This window comes from Cupressus sempervirens, chromosome 2, assembly GCF_028749045.1.
Source record: "Cupressus sempervirens isolate cs-2001-9-10 chromosome 2, ASM2874904v1, whole genome shotgun sequence".
NCBI classification, from domain to species: Eukaryota; Viridiplantae; Streptophyta; class Pinopsida; order Cupressales; family Cupressaceae; genus Cupressus; species Cupressus sempervirens.
Genome location: NC_143119.1, coordinates 74,794,625 through 74,821,294, shown reverse-complemented (window position 1 = coordinate 74,821,294; position 26,670 = coordinate 74,794,625). Strand labels below are relative to the sequence as shown.

General features: G+C 36.0%; 1 protein-coding gene across 3 annotated transcripts in view; it reads left to right on the top strand.

Moving 5' to 3' along the window:
- LOC149571111 (uncharacterized) overlaps nt 1-3,984 on the top strand; it is an 83,666-nt gene extending 79,682 nt beyond the window's left edge. For all 3 annotated transcript variants that reach the window (XM_089812673.1, XM_089812672.1, XM_089812671.1), the window contains 2 exons: nt 2,186-2,326; nt 2,418-3,984. In XM_089812673.1, the coding sequence (XP_089668799.1) occupies nt 2,186-2,326; nt 2,418-3,089 (813 nt within the window). In that variant the 3' untranslated portion in view covers nt 3,090-3,984. The remainder of the gene's footprint in view (nt 1-2,185; nt 2,327-2,417) is intronic.
- Nucleotides 3,985-26,670: the final 22,686 nt, after the last annotated feature.

Genomic DNA, 26,670 nt, shown 5'->3' with positions numbered 1-26,670 from the left:
CCATATTTCTAGGGATTTGTCCCTGAACCAATTACCCCTAATCGGAAACAACCATGGGATATCAGGAATGATCATGTCCTCAGATTGATTGGTTCTACTATTGATTGTGATACTGTGTTTCGATTCTGATTTGGTAACTTTTCTTAGTGCACCTCATTGAACTGAAGGCCCAACGAAAGCATTAAAGTTACTGCCAATGAAGACTTTTTGAACCTTTAACAAAGACAACTACTCCAAGAGATTTCTGGAGTTTTCTTTTTTGAATGGGACAATTAGGCTTATAGACGTGAATAAAAACTCAGAAAGATTGTATTTATAGGATCTTAAAGAGCAGCCTATTCAACTAGGGACTTGGATATTGAGAGAATCCACGAAAGAAGCTGGTTCCGAAAGAATACTGAATTAACTTGGGCACCAGAAGCTGACAAATCAATACCTTGCCAGTGTTTCCAAGATGAGTCTAGTACACAAGACATTTCAGAATCAGATAGCTTTGTTTTTGGAGAAGAATAAATCCATTTTATTCACCAAGAGTTGGCTCTTGACCAAACTTAATTTGCCAGGTGCATGTGACCCTTAATATTCCATGGGAGACTATTCATTGCCTGTGTGGAGGGAACTTCCCAATCTGGCTGCTTCTACTTGAGCCATTTATGATATTATCAAGGGTTCTCAGAGAACCTTCGCCTATATCCTCTAAGGGTTTACCTCTTAGGCATCGAAGTTCAGTTTTCCTTCCTCTCTCTCTCAGAAAGAGCCTGCTATGAGAGGTGAACACTTGAGATTCCGCAAAGCATCTAGGGTTAGTTCCCACTTTGGACTCCCTTAAAGTTAAAATAGATCCAACTCCTGAATCTCCTCCAAAGCAGAAGATCCTGGCATTCAGACAGGAGAGTTGAACCATTGGGAGGTAGTATCTACTATTTTCAGGAAGATACCTGATCTTCTACCTGAAATAAAGGGAAACCCTTCCCGTACAAGGCAGCCCTCCTATGGAGATGTATGAAAGATGAGGAAGCGGCAGAGGTAAAAAAAAAAACATTATGATTGTGAGTTATATAACTATCCAGCATATAGTTGCATTACCTCCCAATGTTTTGTCCTTGAAGAAATGATTGGTCTCCGGTTTCTTACAACTCTCTGCTTCATGGCCTGCATTATAGCGAAAAAAAGCATTTCAAGGGGAACCTTAATAATCAATTTCTTCTGCATGTGAAATGTCCTGTTCTAGAGAATTTCTTATTTTTGCCTTCAAAGTTCAAACAACAATTCTAATTCAAAATTGATACCTGTGTTTATAATTATATATTTATAAATAAAACTTAATCAGGAGTCATGAATTTTATTAGCAGAAGGATATTCCGATGTACTCCCTTCCCCACTGGAAGGGCATTCATCAATCGCTATATTCCTGGGCTTAGGCAGCCGGTGAACAGGAGTTTCCCACAAAAAACCAAATTTGAAAAACAGAACGCAAGAAAAGGCTTTCCTGTGCCAGGAGGGCATGTAGAGCATTCAAAACAGACCTCTGAGATTTCAAAGAGTTTTCAAACTCTTCTTGTTCGAGCCTGAAAGTTACTTCAGAAAACTGGACTTTCCTGCTCAAAACCAAAGCTGGAAAACATAACAGGAGAAAACGGTTTCCTGTACCAGGAGAGCATAGAGGACCTTCAAAAGGGATCTCTGAGATCTCAGAGAGTTTTCTTTCCAATTTTTTTTTATTCCAGCCTGAAAGTTACTTCTGAACTGCATTCAAAGATGAGTGAAGCCGCCATTACTCTGCCAGGACCACACCATTTCAACCATATGTGTGTTTTTAGAGACTGTTGTTCTCTCACCCAGAGATTCAAAAACAATATAATAAATGCTAATTCCTGTATTGCAATGAAAGCAACATATTCATAAATTGAAACAATTAGAGTATATTATGCTCTGTACATAGGGTATTGCGCTGGGGAGTTCACATGCTAAATGCTAGTATCTCTCAAATTCTTTTGGTTTATACACGTCATGTTTTCATGTCTAAGCTTTTCATCAAGTATTTAAATACCATGTTCATTGCTCATTCTGTCGTCCCTGTTATACAGATTAATTTGGGCCATAAAACTAACATTGAAAATGTTCTCCAGATGGTTGCATGATTTATTTGCTTAATGTCAGTTCTTTTTGATATGTTGAGATGTAGATAATTGAAAAGCTTTCAGTTCGTGCACCACCTGCTGAGATAAAATTGAAAACATTGAAAGATATAGCTACAGAACATGATGTAGAGTGGGATTCATCTGCTACTGCTTCAGAGTTCTTTAAGCTGCATGAAGATTTGCTGGTAAGTTCTGAACTATGTAAACAGTAGAAGAGTAGGGCAGAACCTACAGAAGATCAATAATTATTTGTAGTTTTTTTTTTTTTTTTGTCAGTATGGAATTGGAGCAAATCACATATCTAACGGGGTGAAGGTGCCAATCAAATCAAAAGAAGAAAATGAGTCTCATCCAACTCCAGATCTACTTACTGACAAAGACACTACATCAGTGGTGACCTCTGATATTTTAGACCTTCCAACAGTCCCTAACAGGGCGGTCTCTCAAAGGATAGAGTCACAGCTTGGAACTGTAAGGGACTTACAAAGTGCTACTGTGACATCAGATCCTGTTAAACAGGTTTCATCTGAGGTTATATATTCAATACGGCAGCCTGAGAGCTCGCAGGTCAGATCCACCAGCTCACATCCTCCAGTTGTGAACAAAAGTTCACCCACTTCATCTTCTTTTGATTCCACTGGCATGTACAGGGACCAGCATTTTGTTGGCTTTGTTTCTCCCTCAGCTCCTAACAAAGCTTCTGATGACAAGAAACCAACTAGCACACATTCTGTTTCAAACTCTAAAGACGAAGCCATTGCAGATCTTCAGGATATCTTAGCTGTTGCCAAAACAGCAGTAGCTGCTGCAGATCGTGCAGCAGCAGCTGCTCGTGCTGCAGCAGATCTTGCTAAAGTAAGATATTTTGATTTTAGCGCAAAGTCCATTCATGGCATAAGAAGTGAAGGTGTTAACGGGAGCTCTTCCTTTGGGACAGAGGAACAGTGAAGGGGACTTATTGCAGTGACTTTTGCAGGAATGAAATTTAATTTCTATTTTGCATGGGATCTTAACAGCTTTTGACTCTGGGTTAGGGCTGTTATATGCTTATTTTAGAAAGATGATTCAAGGAGAGTTATATTCCTGTGCATAAAATGTTACGTTTGAGATGGGGAATCCTCTTTGAAATGGCAGTCATGTTTGAGATCCTTTAGTTTGCAATGTAGCATGTCCAAATGGCTTGTCCACCATGCATGCTACACGCTGAGTAAATAATCATATAATAAGGAGCTGAATAATTTGAAAGGATTCCAAAACTTTTAACTAGAGGAGAAACTTGGAACATTGTATTTGTTGTGGTCAGCTGGGTTTTTGTGCTAAGTAATCGAGATTTATGCCATTGTCAACCAAATATCTGGATGACTTAATCAAACAAAGCTCAGAAGATAAAGAGTAACTTTTTGGATAGGCTAAAACTCGATGACGAGTTAGACTAATAATTGTATTGGGAGAGAGATTGGGTTCAATTAGAAAAGATCAATTTTGTGCAGGTCCAGACTCCGTACAATTTTAGAAATGAGGCTGGACCACTCCTAAGCTAATCTGCACCAGGAATGTATCAATTTGCATTTTCTAGAAGTGGTGCATTATAGAGAGTTCAAGAGCAGAAAGATCGAGTCATCTATAATAATTAACCCAAAGTATGTCTAAAAGACAATAACCATTGTCCAGTGGTTTCTCTTTGGAGATTGAAGCCGATGTTTAGGCAATCCATCCTGTTACCTCCTGATTTCTTGGAAAATGTTGTGCCCATCTTGGTGATTTATGGTATAAGCTTTATATCTCTTGTGATTTGGAATGGATAAATTGAGCAGAATTTTAAGATATTAGAACATTGTGAAAAGACCAATTGTACAATTTGTTGTCACTAAATGCATCCAAGATTGTACATCGAAATTGTCCTATAACTAGGGCAAGGGAGCCAGCGGGAGGCAAGGTGGGGAAGGGGATTAGAATAGAGAAGGGATTATAAATATTTAGAATACTGCAAGATCAGTAAGCAATTTGTTGTGGTGGTATCTGCAACTAAGATTCTGCATTACATTATTTTTTGATGTGTATTGTTTTTAATTATATCACAATTTTCAAATGTGAAAAAATTAAAAATGGGGAAATTTTTCGTAGGGTTGTATATATATATATGGAAATTATAATAAAAATTACATATACAATTCGATTAAAATATTTAAATAATATTTCATTTATTTTGTACAGGAGGAAAATATATTAAAAGAAACAACTTCCAAAGTTCTAAACTAAAGGTAAAATTGATGTGATTTTTTATTAAAAAATAGCTAGTTAATTTGCCATATTAAAATAGTGGAAATCTTACATCCTTTACTTTGAATTACGGAATTAGGTAGGGAAGGAATAGCTTTATTTTGTTGAATGACAGGGCTATATTTGTAAAGCTTAAATTGAAAATGGTTCAGGGAGTTTTTAGCAATGAAGTAGCTTGGTTCCTTTATGTTATAAGGGGAGAATAATTATTAGGATAACAAAAGTCTATATGATGCTTTTAAAAATGTCTTCAGTGCAAACATTCAACTGCCTTTTACTCAGAGAGAGTTTAACTGAACTTGACCTTAATATGTGCTATGGACATAACTAGTTTGTAATGATAAGTTGGATTAAACTAGCACTTGCACCAATCAGTGCAAGGTTTTAGCCAATTTAGATTATGAGTTATTTTGTTTCGATCAAAAAGTTACCTTGGATATGATGGTTAACATGATGCAAACTTATTGGAGTTAAATATAGAAATATTCTATTTTTTTATGTGCCCATCATTAAAATGAATTGTTTGATCTCATGACAATAGTAGCAGGGTTCAACATCAAACTCATAAATTTTCCAGAGACATGTTTTCTAGTCTTGTTTCCTCATTTTAATGTAGGAGTATATATGGATAGATTCACATTTTTGTCAATCTTTCAAAGGGGTATATTTGTACCTCTGCTACATAGGTGCAATGGTTACAATGATAGAAGGTATACCTCATTCTTTGAAATCTACTTTGTATTTTTCTTCTTCTTTGACTTTCTTTTAACATTTCACTTTTGCTTCTCCTCCCTACTTTCTTCTCACTCTTCTCCTTCTTTATCTCCTCCTCATCCTCCTTTTCCTTATGCTTTTGTTTCTTGTCCTTGTTCTTGTTTATATTTGCCTCCTCCTCCACCGCTACCACTACCATCTTCTTCATCTTTTGTTTGGTGCAGGAGCACCTTGGGGAAGGGCAAATCCCTAATGCAATTTTGGTTTGTAAATAATGGTCTAGCCAACCATTTGGTGAATAAGGGCTAGAGAGAAAGTCCCATGGGATGTTTAGGAGGTGTGGTTAAGTAGAATTTAAGTTTGAGTCATGTTTTTAAGCAATTGGGTCTTGATAAGCCTAGAAATGCCAAATGTGGCAAAATATGCAAAATAGGGCAAAATGCCTATAATGGGGCAAGAAGTGTTTAGGAAAGGTCCTTAGATGTTTTAGGATCCTTCATGATGGTTGAAACCAAACTGGATAAGTTTTGAGGCCTAAAATGCAAAATTGACAAAAGTTGTCAAATTGCTCATTGCTAATTTTTGCAAAGTTGCAATCACAATTTTTGCACTTTTCTAGGAAAAGGCAAGATGGGTGTTTGCAACTCGACCCAAGGGTTTGAGAGGTTAGGGAAGAATATTTAAGCACCATCCAACTCATTAATGGCGGTTGGTTATGTCATAAGTACGAATAGTTGATGGAATGAGAGGAAGTTACTAAAAGAAAACGAGATTTTGAAGGATTGGTTCAAGAACTTGATTGATTTGCTTGTTGTTTTGGATGGATTAGTTTCTTGTGATCATGGCATAACTTTGTACAATCTTATTTCGATCACTAGTCTTCATTTTATTAGGTTTTCAAAATTATTTAGGTTCTTCATTCCTTAACTTGAACAAATTTCCACAATCATTCGTAGTAGGATGCATATTTTGGATTTGATTGTGTGCCATGTTTTTGCATCAACGTTTCAGATCACACTTAGTGATCCATCATCAGGATAAAAAGAGCTAGAGGAGAAAAATGATCAGTTGCAGACCAATAAGAACAAAAAAGGAGGGGAAAAAGGGGCACAAAGATCAATGCATCAAGGTCAACAAAGATAAGAAAGTGACAGGTATGAATGAAAATGATCAAGATCAACAACATATCATTTTCATTCACACCTGTCACTTTCTTAATCTTTGTTGACCTTGATGCATTGATCTTTGTGCCCCTCCCCCCCACCTTTTTTGTTCTTATTGGTCTGCAACTGATCATTTTTCTCCTCTAGCTCTTCTCATCCTGATGATGGATCACTAGTGTGATTCGAAACGTTGATGCAAAAACATGACACACAATTGAATCCAGAATATGCATCCTGCTTCTTCATTCCTATTGTTCAGTTTTGACAGGGCTTCAATAAAATGGCTAAAACTTGAGTTCCCATGGTTGAAAACCTATGGGCTTTGGGAATCAAGTAATGACTTGTGTATATTATGTAAATAACAATTTTGGAGGTTGAGGGAGGGAGTTTGTTATTTTTGCAAGCGAGCCCTAGGCAAGCTAATGGAAGCTTGGCAAGGCGTAGTGATGCTTGCTAAGAGAGTTATAGCATGAATAGTGGATTGGCACATGCCAATCTTGGTTGGCAATGGTGGAGTGGTGTGTCTAGTGTCCATAATCTAGAGGAGGAAGTTTGGGAGGAAGTTTTACTTGTTCTAGAAGTGTAGTTGCTGTCACTGCCTTAGAAACCCTTAAAAGTAGGGTTTTCTAAGAAGGTACTGTACAGACACTTTGAGGACCTAAGACCTAGAAAATCCTTGAGCCTAGGTCAATTGGAAACAAAGTCTAGAAGGCACCAATAGGCCTTGTTAAGAGATTTTTCAAGACATTGAAGATCCCTTGTTTCTAGGAGGGCTAATAGGGGCTCTTTGGGCTATTAGGCCAAACAGAGCAAGAATGAGTTGTGAAGGTGCCTATCAAAATGATCCAGAATGACTTGGAATGTGTCAAGAACCTCATAAGGAAGGTTTAAACTTGATTTTGTGTTTTTCATAACACTTGGTGGACTTTTGACTTGATAGGCCAAGAAGTGCATAGTTTGGTTTTTTGGAGTTAGAGGAGTGGAAAATGAATTGATTTGTGAGTTTCTTGTTGGAAGGGGATTAGGAGAGAGTCCTCTAGGTTAGGGTCAGAGAAGAGACCCTAAGAAGGCTAATAAGTAGCCTTGGTAGAGCAAAACGGCTCTAAGAGAAGAAGCTCCCCATCACTATTGCTCCTTTCTCCTTCTACTCCTCCTCCTCCTCTTCCTCTTTGTTCTCCTTCTCCTTGTTTTTCCTTTTGCTTCTTCTTTTGCCTCCTCCTCCTATTTCTCTTTCTCCTTCCTCTTCTCATGCTCATGCTTCTCCTCGTCCTCTCGCCAAATTCTTTCTTCTTCTTTCTACCTCTTTAGCTTCATTTGCTTCTCCTTATCCACCTCCTCCTCCACCTACTTCTTCTCTTGCTCCTCTTTATCCTTCTCCACCTCCTCCTCCCTCTACTTCTTCTCTTGCTCCTTTGTATCCACCTCTTCCTTCTCCTCCTCCTTATTCTCATTGTCCTTGTCCTTCTTCTGTTCACTCTCTTCTAGCTCATTCTCCTTCTTCTTCTACTCCTTACTTTTTTCTTGATTCTTCTCCTTCTCCACCTCCACCTCCCCTTTTCGTTCTTCTTCTCCTTCTACTCTTCACTCTCTTTCGACTGCTTCTTCTGTGTCTTCTTCTTCTCCTTCTACTTCTACTTCTCGTTCTCATTCTTCTTCTCCCTCTCCTCCTTCTACTTCATATCTTTGAATTTCACACATTTCATGGAATTGTATAATTTGTTAATGAACTCACATGATGAGTCATATTTTAAAAAAGTAAAAGTAAAAGATAGATAATGTCACTACCTCATGAAATAAGACTCCCTAATTTTCATATTGACCTTAAAAATATTGCTATTATTCAAAATCAATTGCATTTTAAATTTTAATATGATATATATTGTAAAAAAATTAAATACCTCGTTACTACATCTAATTTATCTTAACAATCAATTATATTTTTTTATCACTTGATCAAATCTTATTCATCTTAGATTGACTACCTATTATTTAACCATTAACTATAGCTTAATTTAATAATTCTTTATATCTATTTACAACAATAAACAAAATAGGCTAAACAAGGTCTTTTGATAATATAGTTTTTAGTATGCCAAAGAAATAGTTTTTGAAAAAACACAAATAATTTAAGGAGATCTTAATATCTAAAATAAAAGAAATATTTTAAAAATACAAAATGAAAATAAAAATAAAAGCATGAGAAACAAAATTCACAAGCACCAAAGTTACAACACCCTAGGTTTTAAAGTCCAAATCCATTTTGCATTTAAAATAGAAAAATATTCACAAGGCTAGTAAAAGGAGACGTGATGATTAAGCACAATGAGAATCAACTATTCTTATTATTGATTTAGTAATACAAATACTTTAATTCTTTTCTTGTTTAAGATTATTTTTCATATTATGTTTGCATCACCACAAATTTTTTTGGTCCAATGATTTTATTGTTTGCTGGCCTATTAGAGTCGGCAATTTTCACCTGAAGTCACCGCTAGCAGTGTGGCTTCTTGGGCTCTTGTTTCCAAACAAATTTAGAAGTGTGACAAAATTTATGATTGCCCACTAAAAAATTTACCATCACCAAGTAAACAATTTCACTCAACACGAAGAGGGTAAGTCGTTGGTCATTTCAACATGGGTCGGGTAGTAGCTCCTTGATATGAACAACTCGGTGGCAGGCATAACCGGTGGCGAGCATGGCCGAGAGCAGTAGAGTGGCAATTCGCATAGTTATCTAGGAAAATTTAAAAGTCCATATATTTATCATTCATTGTTTTCCTTTTTTCTCGACTTCAACACTCGAAAGGCTGAACATACCGGGGGACGGCGTGATGATTCTAGTTGCGCTTCGCCCTATTATTAGCCTATCGGCTAGATTAACACACACAAGTGTTTCTCAGATAGACTACCGACTTGCCTTCTTTTTAACTTGGGGTTTTGTTTCTGTGCTTCAAGCTCACCTTCTATAGTATTATTATAAATTATAAACTATTTAAAGAAATACTTTGATGTGATTATAGACCAATTAATATGTGGGGGTATGACTTTTCTACTATGTAGGTTTTTCCCAACTTAGGATGGTGTTTTTTGAGGACTTCAAATGACAATTAAATAGATGTTTTAAAATATCGTAATCTAATAGAGATAATCTAATATTGATCACTACTTACATTCAATACTAGCTCTTTGCATTATAGGTCTTAATGCAGTAGAAAATAAGTCAAAATTGACATGATTTCATTATAAAGATATATTCAATGAAATCCTTATTTGACAACTCTCTATGCTTCCCTATGAGAAATTTGAAAGCTGGTAAATCTTTACCTTAAAGCTAGAAATGTGTGTTTGATAAATTGCCTTGATTATTTGCATATTAAGGCTATTCACTTGATTCAATTGTCAATAAAGTCGAACAATAAAAAAGACATCAACAAACAAGAGTTTTGATGGAGCTTGAGTCCTTGCCTTTTGTAAAAAAGGAAAGATAAATTTTGGATAGTTAAAGTATAGCTATTAAATTGTAAAAAAATAGAACACATTAAATGCATAAATAAAATAGAATTAAAATAAGATTAAAAAATTAAATAAATATCTTCAAAGTTGAAGCACTTAGAACAAACAATTAAGAATTATTTGTAAAACAATAAACAAAATACAACACATAATTTAATAAACAATGTATAAATAAAATACACATTAAATTTCTTTTCAATCAAAATCAAATTATAAAAATGAAAAACTTCTAATAGAAAAATTGGAGGTGGGACAATAATCTAATGGAATACATTATTCAATGGTATGTGTATTTGTAAAAGTGGTAGTCACTTCGGTGTGAAAAACATTAGTCTCTTTGTTAATTTCTTTTCTATATGAATTGGTTAAAAGATATTTTTAAAATTAATTAATAACAAAAAAAAAATCTATAGTAAATAATAGATATTAAAAGTATAAGCCATGCAAACTATACAATTAGTCTTATATTTTTTTTCATTTCCATCATTTTTTTGGAAATTGAGGGGCATTCTGAGCTGGCATGTAGATCTAGCTTTTAACCTTTTGAGCAGGCTCACAACCATGGCCAAGAAGAATATGATTAGTTAAACAATTCCACGAAGCTTCTTCTATGCTTTGACATTCTTAATCTTGCAACATATCAAGTAGAAAAGAAGACCCGTGATAGCTTCTTCCATGCTTTGTATTCTCAATCTTGCAGCATATCAAGTAGAAAAGAAGACCCATAAAATGCTTTTCGGAAAACATTACCATTAATGGAATCCAAAATTCTTAGAACAGAATTGATTTCAAAATAGAGCAAGTTTGAACCCACCTCTCTAATTCAATAGTCTTAAGTACCATTCCAGAGTAGGAGAAGAAATCCCTCACATCCCTTTCTGTTGCATTTGGAGACAAACTCGTCACTTAAACAACGTAGTTCTACATAGCCTTAGATTCTTACGTCACACAATGCTTCTCAATTGTACTTCAATTTCCATCTCGAAACTCCCACCACTACGATATATGTAGAAAAATTCTCCATTAAAATCCTAAATTGGTCAGATTAGTGTATATAAAGCTTAAATACTAGAGTTGATTTATCACTTTTGATCATAATTACTAATTCATTGGAAAAATATTATACAATAAAATGAACCCAAGCAACAAATTGCAAACTTCCATAGAAGTTCAATACATGATAAAGAACCTTATTTTGAAAATCAACAATCTATAGCACAGGGGAGGTGTTGAGGACCATTGAACCCATGTCCGTTGTCAGATTTTGGAAAACTTAGTTACTTTAGCAAAAGACGACATATTTTCCATTTGTCAATGTTGTGACAACGGATAAATAGAGTAGAGGAGATGAGCATTTCAAATCTTGAATTTGCAGAATTGATGGTGTTTTGATTCTCTGTTTCTGGTGACAATGAACATTTCAAATCCTAAAGTCACAGTGTTTTTGGTGTTTTGTGAAAATCAAATTGGTGGTGGTAACACAAGTTGTTGTGAATTGGGTTGAGCATCTTAGGATGTTTGCTTAGGCGGTGGTGTTTGCTCTTCTCAAATGACACATGGGTTACAGTGTTCTTAGGACGTAATTGATGGGTTTGTGAACATATTTTTTGTGGTTACCAGGGGGTACACATACTGATTTTCTTTTAAGTCTGGATAAGCATTGGGGTGATTGCATGAAAAGAAGGAATATTATTTTAGAAAACAAGTTTTCATATAATTACTAGAAAGTTGTACAAGGTTGTAGAAGAGAAGAACATTCCAGAATTTATTTTTCTACTAATTTTGGTATAAAAAAATTTAATTTGACCAATCAATAATTTGAAATTATTGATTGAAAATTAATTTAAAATAAAATTAATTTTAACCTTTATAAGCTCACTAATTTTTAATTGTGAAAATGAATTATGTCCACCACAGGGACTAATAATCAAATCCTTTACCTAGCAGTTAAATTAAAAGATATATAACATTGAATCAACTTTTACATAGAGATACTACCAATACATTTTGTTGGCTCCACCCACAAGTCAGTATACTTAGAAGTGCGAGGGGTGGGGATAAATCAATATACTCACTATGCACAACTTTTTACTTCAATCACACTTATCACTTCCCTACAAATTAGTGCAGGCTATAAGTCAATCGAACATGGTTAAGAAAAAACATATCATATGAAAATAACAACACATAACACAATATTTATCTCGTGGAAACCTAGTTAAGGTAAAAACTTCGGTGTGTGAGTTGATTGTCACAAGTTTGAACTCTTTTGAAGTGTGCTACGTCAAGAGCTTATCCCTATTAAAAGATTACAATGAAACTGTGAGGTGTTACCTTGTTAGGGGGTTTGAATAAAACCTGTTAAGATCTTGCTCTGTTAGAAGCAGCCTAGTTAAAGGACTTTGAAACACAAGTTAATGTGTCACCTTGTTAAGGGATTTGTACAAAGAATCTGTTAGGGTCCACCCTCAATGAGATTTGATGTTGAATAGATAAGTAAACAACATAGAAATGACCCATTAGTTTAGCTACTAAACTTAGCTTGATTTAGATCCTTCTTCTACTTGCAAGACCACTCTTAGAACTGTGCTCTACCTTCTTTGGGCTCTACAACTTCAGACTCCAGTCACTGGTGTGCTTTACTCTCCCAAATTGAGCACATGATACTCCTTGTGCTATTTTAGGCTCACTCTCCTCTTCTCAACACAATTGCTACTTACAAGATGATCTCTCTCTGATCATTCTTCTTCACTTTATGAGATTCCACTTTTAGCTTAGCACTTTTGGTTCTCAAGCTATTCAATTAGAAATCTAACATTCTCCCTTTCAACTTCATTTTCTTTTATAATCTTCTTCTTGCTTTTTTAGAAGCATTGATCTAAGAATTCAAATTTTGAAGTCCCCTATTATTGATGCAACTGCCTGTTGTAGTGGTGCGCTGCTCTTATCAGGTTATGGTGTGCTCTATAAGAGTCATAGGTGCTATGTGTTCTTGGTGACTAGTCTTAGTTAGAAAGAATTCAAATTCGAATTCTTCCGACTGTGCCTCGGTCTTTTCTCCCGTCACCATTAAATGAGACATTGATTGCACACTTACCCTCTTCATGACTAGGTAGTCACACGTATCTTATTTTGTGCTCATCATACTAAGTCAATGTGCTATTCTGTCTATTGTTTCCACCACTTGGATTTCTTCTGCTTGTGTGGGCTTCACCTAGCATGCTTTGTTTAAGTGGATTACCTTTGTCATCGCTTCCATTGGGCTTGTCGTCTTTTATGATTTCACTTTAGTGTTAGGTTCGCAGGTTGAGGTGCCTTGTCGATGGTTCCTATCTACCAGTCATGATCCCTTTGCTTCTCTTGCCTACAATGACAACACCTTTGATGACTAAGTTTACTAGTTTGTCTACTAATTAGTCTTTAACACTTAGGCCAACGATCTCCCCCCTTGACATTGATGGCAACACTGAGTTGCTTCGACACTTTCTGCATCAAGTATGTGTGTTCCTCTTCCTTCCTTCCTCCATTATCTCCCCCTGAGATAGTGCAATTTTATGCATTGACCAACTTTGACACATTTTCTTTCTCTCAACTTCTCCCCCTTTAACAACAATGCCAAACATGTTCATCTTTCTGATGCAAGAGCATGCTAGGTGTAAGAGCAATCTTGCATCACTAAAAAATAATTCATTTTTGTATACTAAATAAGGGTTGTCTTGGTACAAAGTTCTTGCTTTTGGAGACTTGCTACTTAGTAAGTCAGTCATACGAGCTTAGAATGTCCTAATTTCAAAAGTGGATGTTCATCTTGGATATGTCAACTTGTCAATTAAGGCCTAGTGCCATATCATGAGTACTCACGAAGTTATTGCGAATTTTTGGTGTACAATTTTGGTATAAAACTTTAGGCTTAGTCTTGAAGACCTTAGAGGCCCCGAATGGGCTACGAAATGGGGCCAATTGGAGCTTGTGTATGTTAAGTCTCATACATCATAAGCTAAGGATTTTGAAAAGGGGCTTTAATAGCCAATCAAAGTAACAATTCAAAAGTTATGGGCTTTCGAAGTTGGGTCAACCAAAGTTTTTGAAATAAGTGTCAAAGGTGTATTAGGCCAACTCTATATGTAATTTTAGGGTTAGTTGGTTTCAAGGGTTAGGGTTTGATGTCTAGAAACTTCCCAAGCAGTGTAAATATGCATATATAAGAAATGCCCATACAATGTCTAGGACAAATTTTGGTGATAGTTCGCAACTTGGCGTTGCAAATTATTGTAAAGAAGGCACCCATGTGGGTTTGCATATTGGATTTCAAAATTCCATAATTCCACATTTGGGGTGATAATAAAAAACCCATATTTTGTTCTCATCAATTGTTGTTATTTCTTTGTTTATATTATGTGTTTGTGGTATTAAAGGAAGCACCCTTCATCATATCCTGGCTTAATTCTTCCTCTAATCACTTTTCATAGAATGGTGACGAATCCCTCCAAGCTTACCCTTCATCAAGTAGTATCAGAGCAGGAGTTCCTGAGTGTGTAAATAGATCGCCGACTATGAGGCAGTTACACTAAGATTGTGGTTTGGGCTGAGCATGTAGATAGATCATTGATTGTGAGGCAGTTTGCACTAGGGTTTCAGTGAAAGCATGAACTGCCTCCACAAAGAGAGCATGGTGGAAAAGCTACAGGTGTTGCACCAGAGGGTTTTAGAGCCCTCTAGAGACAAATGTAAGAATTGGAAGAACAAATGCGTAGAGGAATAAATCTTGTCGTAAGAGATGAAAGTAAGGATGGAGGAGAAGAAGAAGAACATGCTGAAGAAGAAATAATTATGAATCCAGAAGAAGAGATGATTTTTAGGGCTATCTCCAAGATTGGAAAAAGACCTAAGTTTGAGGTTCCCACATTTTTAGGAAATCTTAACCCAGTAGAGTTGATCGATTGGATCAATGAATTGGAGGAATACTTTGAGTATGGATCTATTGAGAATCTTGATAGAGTCAAGTTTGCAAAGGCCAAACTGAAGGGTCATGTGAAGATCTAGTGGCAAGAGATTTAGTTGGAGTGAAATAGAAGAGAGAAGGAAAAAATCACAAGATGGAACCAGATTACAATCAAATTGAAGTGACAATTCATTCCCTTGGATTACGAGTTTGATCAACTAAAGAAGATGCAAGGTTTGAAGCAAGCGGGAGATCAATTCAAGAGTATACCAAAGAGTTCTACCAAGTTCTCATTAGAACATGCCATACAAAAGTTGACAAGGAGAAAGTTGTATGTTATCTTAATGGGTTGAGGCCAAGCATTCAAGAGGAATTGATTTTGGTCCAAATGAAAAGTATTGAAGAGGCATACCAATTTTCCCTAAGAGTTGAGGAAAAGTTGAATAAGAAATTTGATAACAAGAATAGTGGAAGAGGTCATGGTGGAAGATCTAGCAGATGATCTTATGGAGGCCAAAATTATGACCAAAGGAACAAAAATGAGGTTGATAGTAGTAGTCAAAATGAGAGGGGAGACAATTCCAATCATTTCCATGATCAGAACAATAGAGATCAGAGGGGAAGAGGAAGAGGGAGAGGGAAAGGATTTGGAAGAGAAGGTTTCCATGGAAAATATTTTCCTTGTAGAGAAGAAGGGCATAGAGCATTTGAATATTCCCAACACCAAGGTATTATTGATTGAAGAATAGAAGGCTAGGCCAAATTTGCACATGCTGATGAAGATGCCAAATCATCACATTATGAAGATGCTAAAGAGGAGAAATCCTAGTCGACAAAAGAGTCTTCCTAAGTGATGAGAATGAACCTGATTAAATGAGGAGTTTGTTTCACACAAGGTGCAAATATGAAGACAAGTGTTGTGATGTGATCATTGATGGTGGAAGTATTGGAAATCTAGTATCAAAAAAGATGGCCATGAAGTTAAAGATCAAGAGGCAGAAACATCCACGTTTGTACTGTATTGCCTAGGTGTAGGATGACCACAAGGTCATGGTCAATGAGTAGTGTCTAGTGAAGTTCAAGATTGGAAGCTACGAGGATGAGGTATTGTGTGATAGCATACCTATGGACATATGTCATATGTTGTTGGGTAGACCATTGCAGTTTGATAGGTATTATGTACATGATGGGCATACAAATACCTACACTCTAACAAAGGATGGAGTAAAACATAAGATGAAGTCAATGAAGGATATAGATGAAAAGGTATGTAGTGTTGCCAGATTATGTTTTTTTGATGGAAAGAAGTTCCTAGAGGGTGTAAGGCATGATCATATGTGTTTTTCTATAATTCCAAAAGGTGGTAAAGAAGAAGTAGAAGAGGTACTTGCTGAAGTTGCAAATTTGTTGGAAGAGTTTCCAAATATTGTTTCAGATAATGTCCTTGATGAATTACCACCAATGTTGAAGATCAGTCACCAAATGGACTTGATTCCAGGAGCTGGTTTTCCAAATAAGGAAATGCCCAAAATAACAACAAAAAGCGAGGAGTTTAACAAATAAGTGCATAAGTTGTTGCAGAAGGGGTTGATTCGAGAGAGTCCAAGTCCATGTGTTGTACTAGTCATATTAGCACTAAAGAAGAATGGGGAATGACGGATGTGCACAGATTCTTGAGCTATCAACAAGATCAAAATCAAGTACAAATTTCTATTTCCAAGGATGGATGATATTATGGACTATTTGAGTGGAGTTGTGTATTTCACAAAGATGATCTGATGAGTTGGAATCATAAGATTTGCATCAGAGAATGAGATGAATGGAAGACTTCCTTCAAGAAAAGGGAAGGATTGTATAAGTGGTTGATCATGCATTTTGGGCTTAACCAATGCACCAAGCACATTCATGTGGTTCATGAATGAGGTACTAAAGGAATTTCTGGGTAAGTTTGTCATCGTTTACCTAGGTGATATTTTAACCTTTATTAAGACATTGGAGTAGCATTTGATGCATATTCATAAGGTGTTTGATAAGTTGAGGGAAGAAAAATTGTTGATAAATCTAAAGACATGTAGTTTTGTGAAGGAGTTGGTGTACCTGGGATTTGTTCAATAGAAGGTCTAAAATGGAACCTGGGAAAGTAAAGGCTATCCTTGAATGGCCTATTCCAAGAAGTGCGACTAAGGTAAGATATTTCCATGGGCTATCTAGTTTATATAGAAAGTTTATCAAAGGTTTTAGAAGTATTTGTGGACCCTTGATTGAAACAATGATAGGGGATAGGAAAGAAAAAAAGTGGATTGTAGGAGCAGATAAGAGGATCAATTTGTTGAAACAAAAAGTTTTATGGAGCATTATGTTTTAGCACTTCCAAATTTTAATAAGGTGTTTCAAGTAGACTGTGATGTTAGTGGTACTGCAATAGGAGTTTCTTTGATCTAAGAAGGTAGACCTGTTGCTTACTTTAGTGAGGAGTTGAATGATGCCAAAAGAAACTATTTGGTTTATGATTAGGATTTCTATGCTATAGTTCAAGAATTGAAGAAGTGGAGACACTATTTTCTTCCTAAGGTTTTTTTTTTTTTTAAAAAAAACTGGTCATCAGGCTTTCTAATATTTGAATAGTCAAGGAAAATTGAACCAAAGGCATTTGAAATAGGTTAAGTTTTTGTAGAGTTATACATTTATTTTGAAACATATGAGTGGGAAGTCTAACAGAGTTGCAAAAGTTCTTAGTTGGAGATAATTTGAAAGATATAGATTGAGGTGATTGGATTCAAGGAATTCAAGAATTTTTATCTAGAGTATCCTGATTTTGGTGAAGCTTGGAAAGCTTGTAGAGATATTGTTACACTTGATAGGATGAAGTGGTTGGATTTCATAATCCAAGATGGTATGTTGTTCAAGGAAAGTCAATTGTGAAATCTGAGAAGTTCTGAGATAGAATCTCATCAATGAGAAGTATAGTGGAGGATTGCCTGGGTACTTTGGTAGAGATATAATCATTGCTTTGGTTGCTGAGAATTATTACTAGTCACAATTATAACAGGATGTGAAGAAGTTTGTATAGAGTTGTAGAGTATGTCAGATGGTGAAAGGAGTGAAGTTGAATATAGGGTTGTATCATCCATTACGTGCACTAGAGAAGCCTTGGGAGGATGTAAGCATGGATTTTGTTCTTGGTTTACCAAGGACCCAGTGAAGTCATGATTTGATATTCGTGATGGTTGACAGATTTTCAAAGATGGCACATTTCATTCCCTTCAAGAAGACTAGTGATGTTGTTCATGTGGAAAAGTTGTTTTTCTAAGAAGTGGTGAGACTACATGGTTTGTCAAAGAGTCTAGTTTTAGATTGAGATACCAAGTTTGTTTGGTATTTCTGGTGCATATTATGGATGAAGTTGAAGACAAATTTGAAGTTCAATTAATCACATCATCCATAAAATTGATGGACAAACAGAGGTGATGAATAGGAGTTTGGGGAATTTGTTGAGATGTTTGGTTAGTGACAAGTCCAATGGTTGGGATCTAATTTTACCATAGGCATAATTTGCATATAATAATTATGTTAATAGGAGTACTAGTAAATCACCATTCCATATTGTATATGGGAGAAATCTCATAAATGCTTCTGAGTTGAGGTAGTTGGATATGGGAGAAATAAGTAGTGTTGAACTAGAAGACTTTTTGAACATTTGAAAAATATCCATGATGAACTGAGGAAACACATTATTAAGATGAATATACAATACCTAAGGAAGATGTGAAAAGGAGGTATAAGGAATTTTAGATTGGAGATGAAGTCATGGTTCATTTGAGAAAGGAACATTTTCCAGTGGGTACATATAATAAGCTAAAAATGGAGAAATTTGGATGATGCAAGATAGTGAAAAAGCATGATTATGGAAATGCCTATGAATTATATTTGCTTGTTGAACTAAATATTTCACCAGTATTTAAGATTTTGGATTTGAGAGAGTACAACAAAGGAGGTTGTAATTTCCCCATCTTTTTAGCATATCAGTGGAATTCTTAGCCCTTACATTCTCCGAAGGCTAAGTGGAGAAATAAGGAGAAATTGATTAAATTAATTTTTTATAAAGTCCAAAAAAAAATTGACTTTATATTTAATTAATTTAATTTATTAGAGAGTGCATTAATTATTGGAAGGGGGAAACTTCTAGAGAATGCAATTATTAAATATTTTATTTAATTATTGTATCGCAAGAGGGAAGCTTCTAGCGAGTGCATTAATTATTGGAAAGGGAGAAACTTCTAGAGAATGCAATTATTAAATATTTTATTTCCTTCTATAAGAGTCAAGGAAAAGTATAAATAGAGGTGAGAGCTTCATTGTTTATCATCCTATTTTCTGAATTGCATTTGATATCAAGTTGGGAGAAGAAACTAAGGTTTCTAATTTCAATCAGCCATTGGAGAACATCAACTCTTCAGTGTTGCAACCATTTGAGGTGGTGAAGTATCCATTGAATTTGGTATTTGAGAGAGCTTCAATTTAGGAGTTCTATTTTGTGTTTAAATTGGAGAATATATTTTAATTACTACAGTACGCATGCACAATGTTGCGCTATAGTGTCTATGTTTGATTCATTTTCATTCTCGGGCATCACTATTATCATTGTACTCATTAGCATATGATTTTACTGTGATAAGTCATAATCCAAATTTTGGCATTATTGTAATCATTGTTTTGCATTTCATTTCCATGTATTTGCACTGATAATACCAAAAAAATTGCATTTGCATATTAGTTCCTTGTGAGAGGATACTACATTGGTATCAGAGCTTGCTTGCAAAGTGTTTGACAAAATGTCAAACAAATGAAGTATAAAGATCTTTGGTGTTTGAAGAAGTTATAACTAGTTGGGGTTACTACATTGGTATCACAACTATTGACCTACCATCCTATTGGGTAGATATCAATTAGTTAATCATGTTTACTTCAAGCACCCAAAAGCAATGGGACATGATATGGAGAAGCTTAAACAAATTTTGAAAAGGTTGGATGAAAATCAGAAAAGGATGAGTGAATTCATTTTAGACCCTACAAAACTAGATAAAGTGGCACGACGTAGGAGGACTACATCACAGAACAAAGAGAAAGAGGAACAAGAGGTCTCTATAGTATCTAGAAGCCTCTATGATGAATTACCAGCCGTTAGTGACCATCATATAGTTGATTTGATGGAGAGTGAAAATTAGACCTTAGAAAATGAATCAAAAAATTCATTTGATGATAATGAATTCCAAGATCATGATGTGGATGGACACAGTCACCTTGGAAGTTGAAGTGCTTAAAGATACTGTTATATCAGCAACTTCCACCTTGGAAGTTGAAGTGCTTAAAGATACTGTTATATCAACAACTTCTACCTCACTAGTTGAGCATTCCTATGAGGTGCATAGCAACATAACACTAGATATTGAGGTGTGCATAGATGATAGCATACATGATGTTGCTTATCATATGGTGAGTGACATTAATTAAGCCTCATTTAATAGTGCAGATGACAAATTGGAATATTTGTGTGGAAATGTTTTGCCACAAGGGGATCATCATGTAGCAAGCCAATTGAAGGTTAATGACATGATGGTTGCCACAACCATTGAGCATTTTGATGTTGCTCGTCAAATTTTGGCCACCTATGGTTGGAGTACTATTTTGACAAATGAGCACGGTGATAGTTTTTTTTCCCTTGCAAAGATACATGCACTCCGAGAAGCAATTGGAATGATGAAACAAAATTACCTACAACTACTTGCAAATAGAGATTTTCTTCTTGAGCGGGATTGCATTTGTTATGTTGCATTGCAGGGAAAGGAGGAGAAGGTTGATAAGATCACTCATGAGCTTGAGGTGACTATGGACTCGTTGCAGAGTGCCCAGTTGGCACTTCAAGAGTCACAATTATAGATTGAGAAGCTTACAAAGGAGTTGAGTTTGGCACAGTCTCCACCAGATACAAATATAGTACAATTATATATAGAGGCAGTTGATAAGGATCTTATATCCATGGGTTGTAGTGGGGATGTGGTTACATCTATCATAGATATAGGTACAAAAGTTTCAGCTTGGATGAGTACCTTGGTTGTATCGAGTTCTCCTGAGGTTAGCACTGTGACAGTTGATACATGAAAATTTACTTGTAGCTCTTGTGTCACAATGGTGAATTCTCCCAAGAGTTGTGTGGTAGTACGTGAAACTACTCCTTCATCCACACACAACATTCAAAAAGTGTCATCTGGTTGGGAGTATGGCTCTCATGTTGATTTTTTCCATCTCCTAGAAGCAAATTTATCACTTCATTCCATGCAGCTGATTTTGGATGCCAACTTGTTATTTTTTAGAGTCAGAGGGATCAGCTGCTTGATTCAAGTGTTGTTACTAATGAGCCATTAACAAAGGTTGATGCATTTTACCATGAATATACAGTGAGGAGTGCCCATCATTTTTATTTTGACCCCATGCATAGAGGACTTGATGATGCATCGATATGGATTGGTTATGGAATTATACCATCCTTTATGGGATGGATATTCACCATCTTCGAAATATGGGATTAGCAGCTGCAAGCATCCAACTCAGCTGTTTGTGGGGGATTACTTGTAGGGAAAACTGTCAGTTATACATCATGCTGACATGTATCCAACAAGGTCTGCTACTCCTATGTCACAATGTTTTCTTATGGGTACATGGTTATAGGATGACTATGGTATCATTTGGCATGATGGTTTGGTTAGTTATCACATCAATGGGAGTTTAGCAGGAGTTATAGAGAGATGTTGCATTATAGATGCTCCTAGATATTTTTATCGCTATATGGCGAATGGATGTGGGGGTCAGTTATTTTGGGATCTAGGTGGTGATAGGTTCGGCACAATGTATTAGATGGGTCCCATTGATTTGCTTCACCATTTTTGGCATGGTGAAGTTGAGGTTAGAGTAGCGTAAAGGAAGTTAGAGGGCATTGGAATGGTGCTTATGCAGCAAAAGCACCCTATTGCTTATGAGAGCAAATTAAGAGGGCCAGAGTAGGGCTTCAACATATATGATAAGGAGATGTTAGCCATTATGCATGCTTTGGCTAGATTCAGGCAATATCTAGTAGGTAGCAAATTTTGTATCAAAATCAACCATAATAGCCTAAAACACTTTTTGGGGTAGCGAGATCTCAATGATAGGCAAAAAAAGTGGGTGAGCAAGTTACCGTCCTATGACTTTGATATTACATATTTTAAAGGGACACTGAATGTAGTTGCTAATGCTTTATCATGTAGGCCCCATTTGAGCTTATTGATAGATATATCGAAGGATTGGAGACACTTGATCCTTACAGAGTATGCAAAGGATGCATGGACTACCGGATTCATAGATGGAACTATTCAAGATAGAAGATACACCCTTGTGAATGAGCTCATCATTTAAAAAGGGCAGATATTTTTGGTTCCAGGCTCAATAGTGAGGAGGATGGTTCTAAAATCTTTTCATGATTCACCTATGGCAGGACATCCTGGTTTCTACAAGACATATCGATAGATTAGAGAGTGCTTCACATGGAAAGAACTTAAAGCAGAAGTACTTCAGTATATTAGGGAGTATCCCACCTACTAGCAGAATAAGCAGGAACATTCCTATCCAGGCAATTTACTTCAACCACTTTCAATTCTTGATAGAAAGTGGGAGTGTTTATCTATGGACTTCATCACAAGACTGCCTAGAGCCCAAAGCAGGGACTACATATATGTGATTGTGGATCGCCTTACAAAGTTTACACACTTCTTTTTTATCATTGCTACATAGGTGGCATAGTGATTCTTCAAGGAGATATTCAAACTACATGGCTTACCTCAAAGCATTGTTAGTGACAAAGACAACAGGTTTATGAGTCATTTTTGGCAAGAGCTTTTCAGGTTGTGTGCGATAGAGCTAACTTCAAGTACTGGCTACCACCCTCAGACAGATGGTGACTCAGAGATAGTGAATAAATGGGTGGAGGGATATCTCAAAAATTATATAGCAGGGCAACGGAAGGCATGGGTAAAGTGGATTTATCTCTGTGGGTATTGCTACAATACTACTTATCACATGTCTATTTAGATGTCACCCGTTATGGCCTTGTATGGATATGAGGCATCCAATTTTATGGATCTACTTTTGAGTGACAGTAGAGTGCCCAGTGTAGGTGATTTGTTATAGGAGAGTCAAGACATTTTTAAGACTCTCAAGGATAATATAACCAAGGCACAAAATCAATAGAAGCAGTATGCAGACCCAAAGAGGATAGAGGGGACTTTTGAGGTTGGAGATATGGTGTATCTTATGTTGTAGCCTTACCGTCAATCCACTCTCAAGAACAGTGGTGCCGAGAAACTTAAGCCACGATACTATGGTCCATTCAGAATTATTAAGAAAGTGGGAGAGGTGGCTTATGAGTTAGATTTGCCAACCGAGAGCAAGGTGCACAATGTTTTTCATGTGTCACACCTCAAGAAGGTGCTAGGACATCATATTGTTCCTTTTACAGTGCTCCCACCCTTGGATGATGAGGGAAAATTGATATTGGTGCCAGAGGCTATCATTGATTTTAGGGAAAGGAACTTGAGGCAGTGCACTATAAGGGAGTATTTGGTGAAATGGAAGGACCTGCTAGTAGAGAATGCGACATGGGAGAATGAGTAGATTTTGCAGCATCTAGACTTAAAGTTGCTTGAGAAAAGCAATTTCAGGGAGGGCGGACTATAATGTCCCCATCTTTTTAGCATATCAATGGAATTCTTAGCCTTTACATTCTTTGAAGGCTAAGTGGAGAAATAAGGAGAAATTGATTATATTAATTTCTTATAAAGTCCAAAAAAAAAGTGACTTTATATTTAATTAATTTAATTTATTAGAGAGTGCATTAATTATTGGAAGGGGTAAACTTCTAGAGAATACAATTATTAATATTTTATTTAATTATTGTATTGCAAGAGAGAAGCTTCTAGCAAGTGCATTAATTATTGGAAAGGGAGAAACTTCTAGAGAATGCAATTATTAAATATTTTATTTCCTTCTATAAGGGTCAAGGAAAAGTATAAATAGAGGCGAGAGCTTCATTGTTTATCATCCGACTTTGTGAATTGCATTTGATATCAAGTTTGGAGAAGAAACTAAGGTTTTTTATTTTAGTCAGCCATTGGAGAACGTCAACTCTTTAGTGTTGCAACCATTTGAGTTGGTGAAATATCCATTGAATTTGGTATTTGGGAGAGCTTCAATTCAGGAGTTCTATTTTGTGCTTAAATTGGAGAATAGATTTTGATTGCTACAATATGCATACACGATGTTGTGCTCAAGTGTCTTTGTTTGATTCATTTCCACTCTCGGGCATCACTATTATCATTGTACTCATTAGCATATGATTTGATTGTGAAAATTCAAGAACAAAATTTTGGCATTACTGTAATCATTGTTTTGCATCTTGTTTCCATGTATTTGCACTAATAATACCAAAAGAATGGCACTTGCATATTAGTTCCTTGTCAGAGGATATTACATTGGTATCGGAGCTTGCTTGCAAAGTGTTTGACAAAATGTCGAACAACTGAATTAGAGAAGTTTTTGGTGTTTGAAGAAGTTATAACTGGTTCGGGTTATTACAGAGGTGATGGAGATGAAGTTGCAGAAGAAAAGTGGACTATTCCAGTAGCTACTTCAGCTATGAAAGAGATTGAGGAGATAATGGACATTTGTTTTAGGAGCACAAGGAACATAATGTATGTGAATTATTTGGTCAATTGGAAAGGGAGACCAATAGAAGATTCATCATGGCTAGCGAGAGAGAAGGTTGACCTTCTTGGTTTTCCTCTAAACACCAAAGATGTAATGGGGCCACTTCTAAAATTACCCAGGTTGTCTGATGCAGGAGCATCTTGGGTGTAAGAGAAATCTTGCATCACCCAAAAATATTTTCTTTTTGTTTCCTGAATAAGGATTGTATCAGTACAAAGTTATTATTTCTAGATGCTTGTCGCTTATTAAGTCAGTCATATGAGCTCAAAATGTCCTAATTTCAAAGGTGGATGCTCATCTTGGATATATCAACCTACTAGTTGAGGCTCAATGACATATCATTCGTAAAGTTATTGCAGATTTTTGGTGTGAAATTTTGGTATAAAAACTTTAGGATTAGTTTTGAAGGCCTTAGATGCCTCAAATGGGCCCAAAAATGGGGTCGACTAGAGCTTGAGCAAGTTGGGTCCTATAGATGAGAAGTTGAGGATTTTAACATGGGGTTATAATAGACAATTAGATAAATGATTTGAAAGTTATGGTCTTCCAAAGTTGGGCTGACCAAAATTTTTGAAATAAGTGTCAAACGTGTATTGGGCTAAATCTATATGAAATTTTAGGGTTAGTCAGTCTCAAGGGTTAGGCTTTGATGTTTGGAAATCTCATGGATGGTGTAAAAATGTCTATATGAGGAATGGCCATACATTGTCTAGGACAACTCTAGATGATAGTTCGTAGCTCTATGTTGCAAATTATTGTAAGGAAGTTGTCCATGTGGGTTTGCATATTGTATTTCAAAATTTTGTAATCATGCATTTGTGATGATAATAAGAAGCCCATATTTTGAAAATTTTTGTTATTCCTTTGTTTCTATTATGTGTTTGTGTTATTAAAGGGAACACCCTTCACTACTTTCCTTGTTTTTTTTCTTCCTTGATTGCCCCCTGTATGAAGTAGTCCCTCATTCTCATCAATCCACTTGGTGTGTGCTACATTCCTTGAACATAGATTGATATCGACTAAGTTTGACTTAGTTTGGGATGGATATGGGTAATGCCCCTAAACTTTCTCTCGAATACTTAAACATATCTTTATGAAGAGACTTGGTGAATATATTAGCTTGGTTCTCCTTGGTTGGTACATATTCCAACTTAACCTCTTTTTTCTTGTACATGTTCCCTCATAAAATGGTACTTGATGGATATGTGCTTGGTCTTTGACTGCATGACCGGATTTTTTGATATATTGATAGCACTAGTGTTATCACAGTTTTTAACTATTGGTTCCTCCATTTTGTCTTGGATTCCTCCAATTAGTTGTTTTATCTAAGACAATTTGAGTGCAATTCATATCTATAGCAACATATTATGCTTTAGTGGTTGATTGTGATGTGTTGTTTTTCTTCTTGTTGGTCTAGGCCACTAGTCTTGCTACAAGGAAGAATGCACCTCAATTGTTTTCTTCCTATCACCTATGTTCCTTGACCAATTTATAATTTTTAAAGACAATAAGTTCAAAGTTGCCTTTGTGAGGATACCATAGACCATATTCTTTAGTACCTTTTAGATACCTGAAGACTCTTCACAACCACCATATGTGACTCCTTTGGGTTGGTCAAGAATCTAACCACTAACCCAACTGCTTGTGCTATGTATAGTCGGCTATGTACCACATATGGTGGTTTACCTATAATGGATCGATAAAGTGTCTCATTCACTTTAGGGTTTTCATCCTCCTTTAATAGCTTGCAAGCAATTTCCATTGGAGTGCCTCCTAGTCTTGCGTCTTCCATGCCAAATGTTTTAATTATTTCTTTAACATACTTTGTTTTCGCTATGAAGATATCCCCTTTTAGTTGGGATACTTGAAGTCCAATAAAGAACTTTATTTCTCTGATCATAGACATTTCCAACTCTTTTTTCATGGCTTCAACAAAATCAACACTTAGCTTGTCATCTCCTCCAAAGATATATCAACTACAAAGATCTCTATGATTAGTAGGCTTGTTTATGCGTCTTGCTTCATGTACAGATTACAATTATCATTGGTTCTTACAAACCTAATCTTTATCGTTTATGAGTACTTTAGCCTCTCCTACCATGCTCTTGGTGCTTGTTTCAGT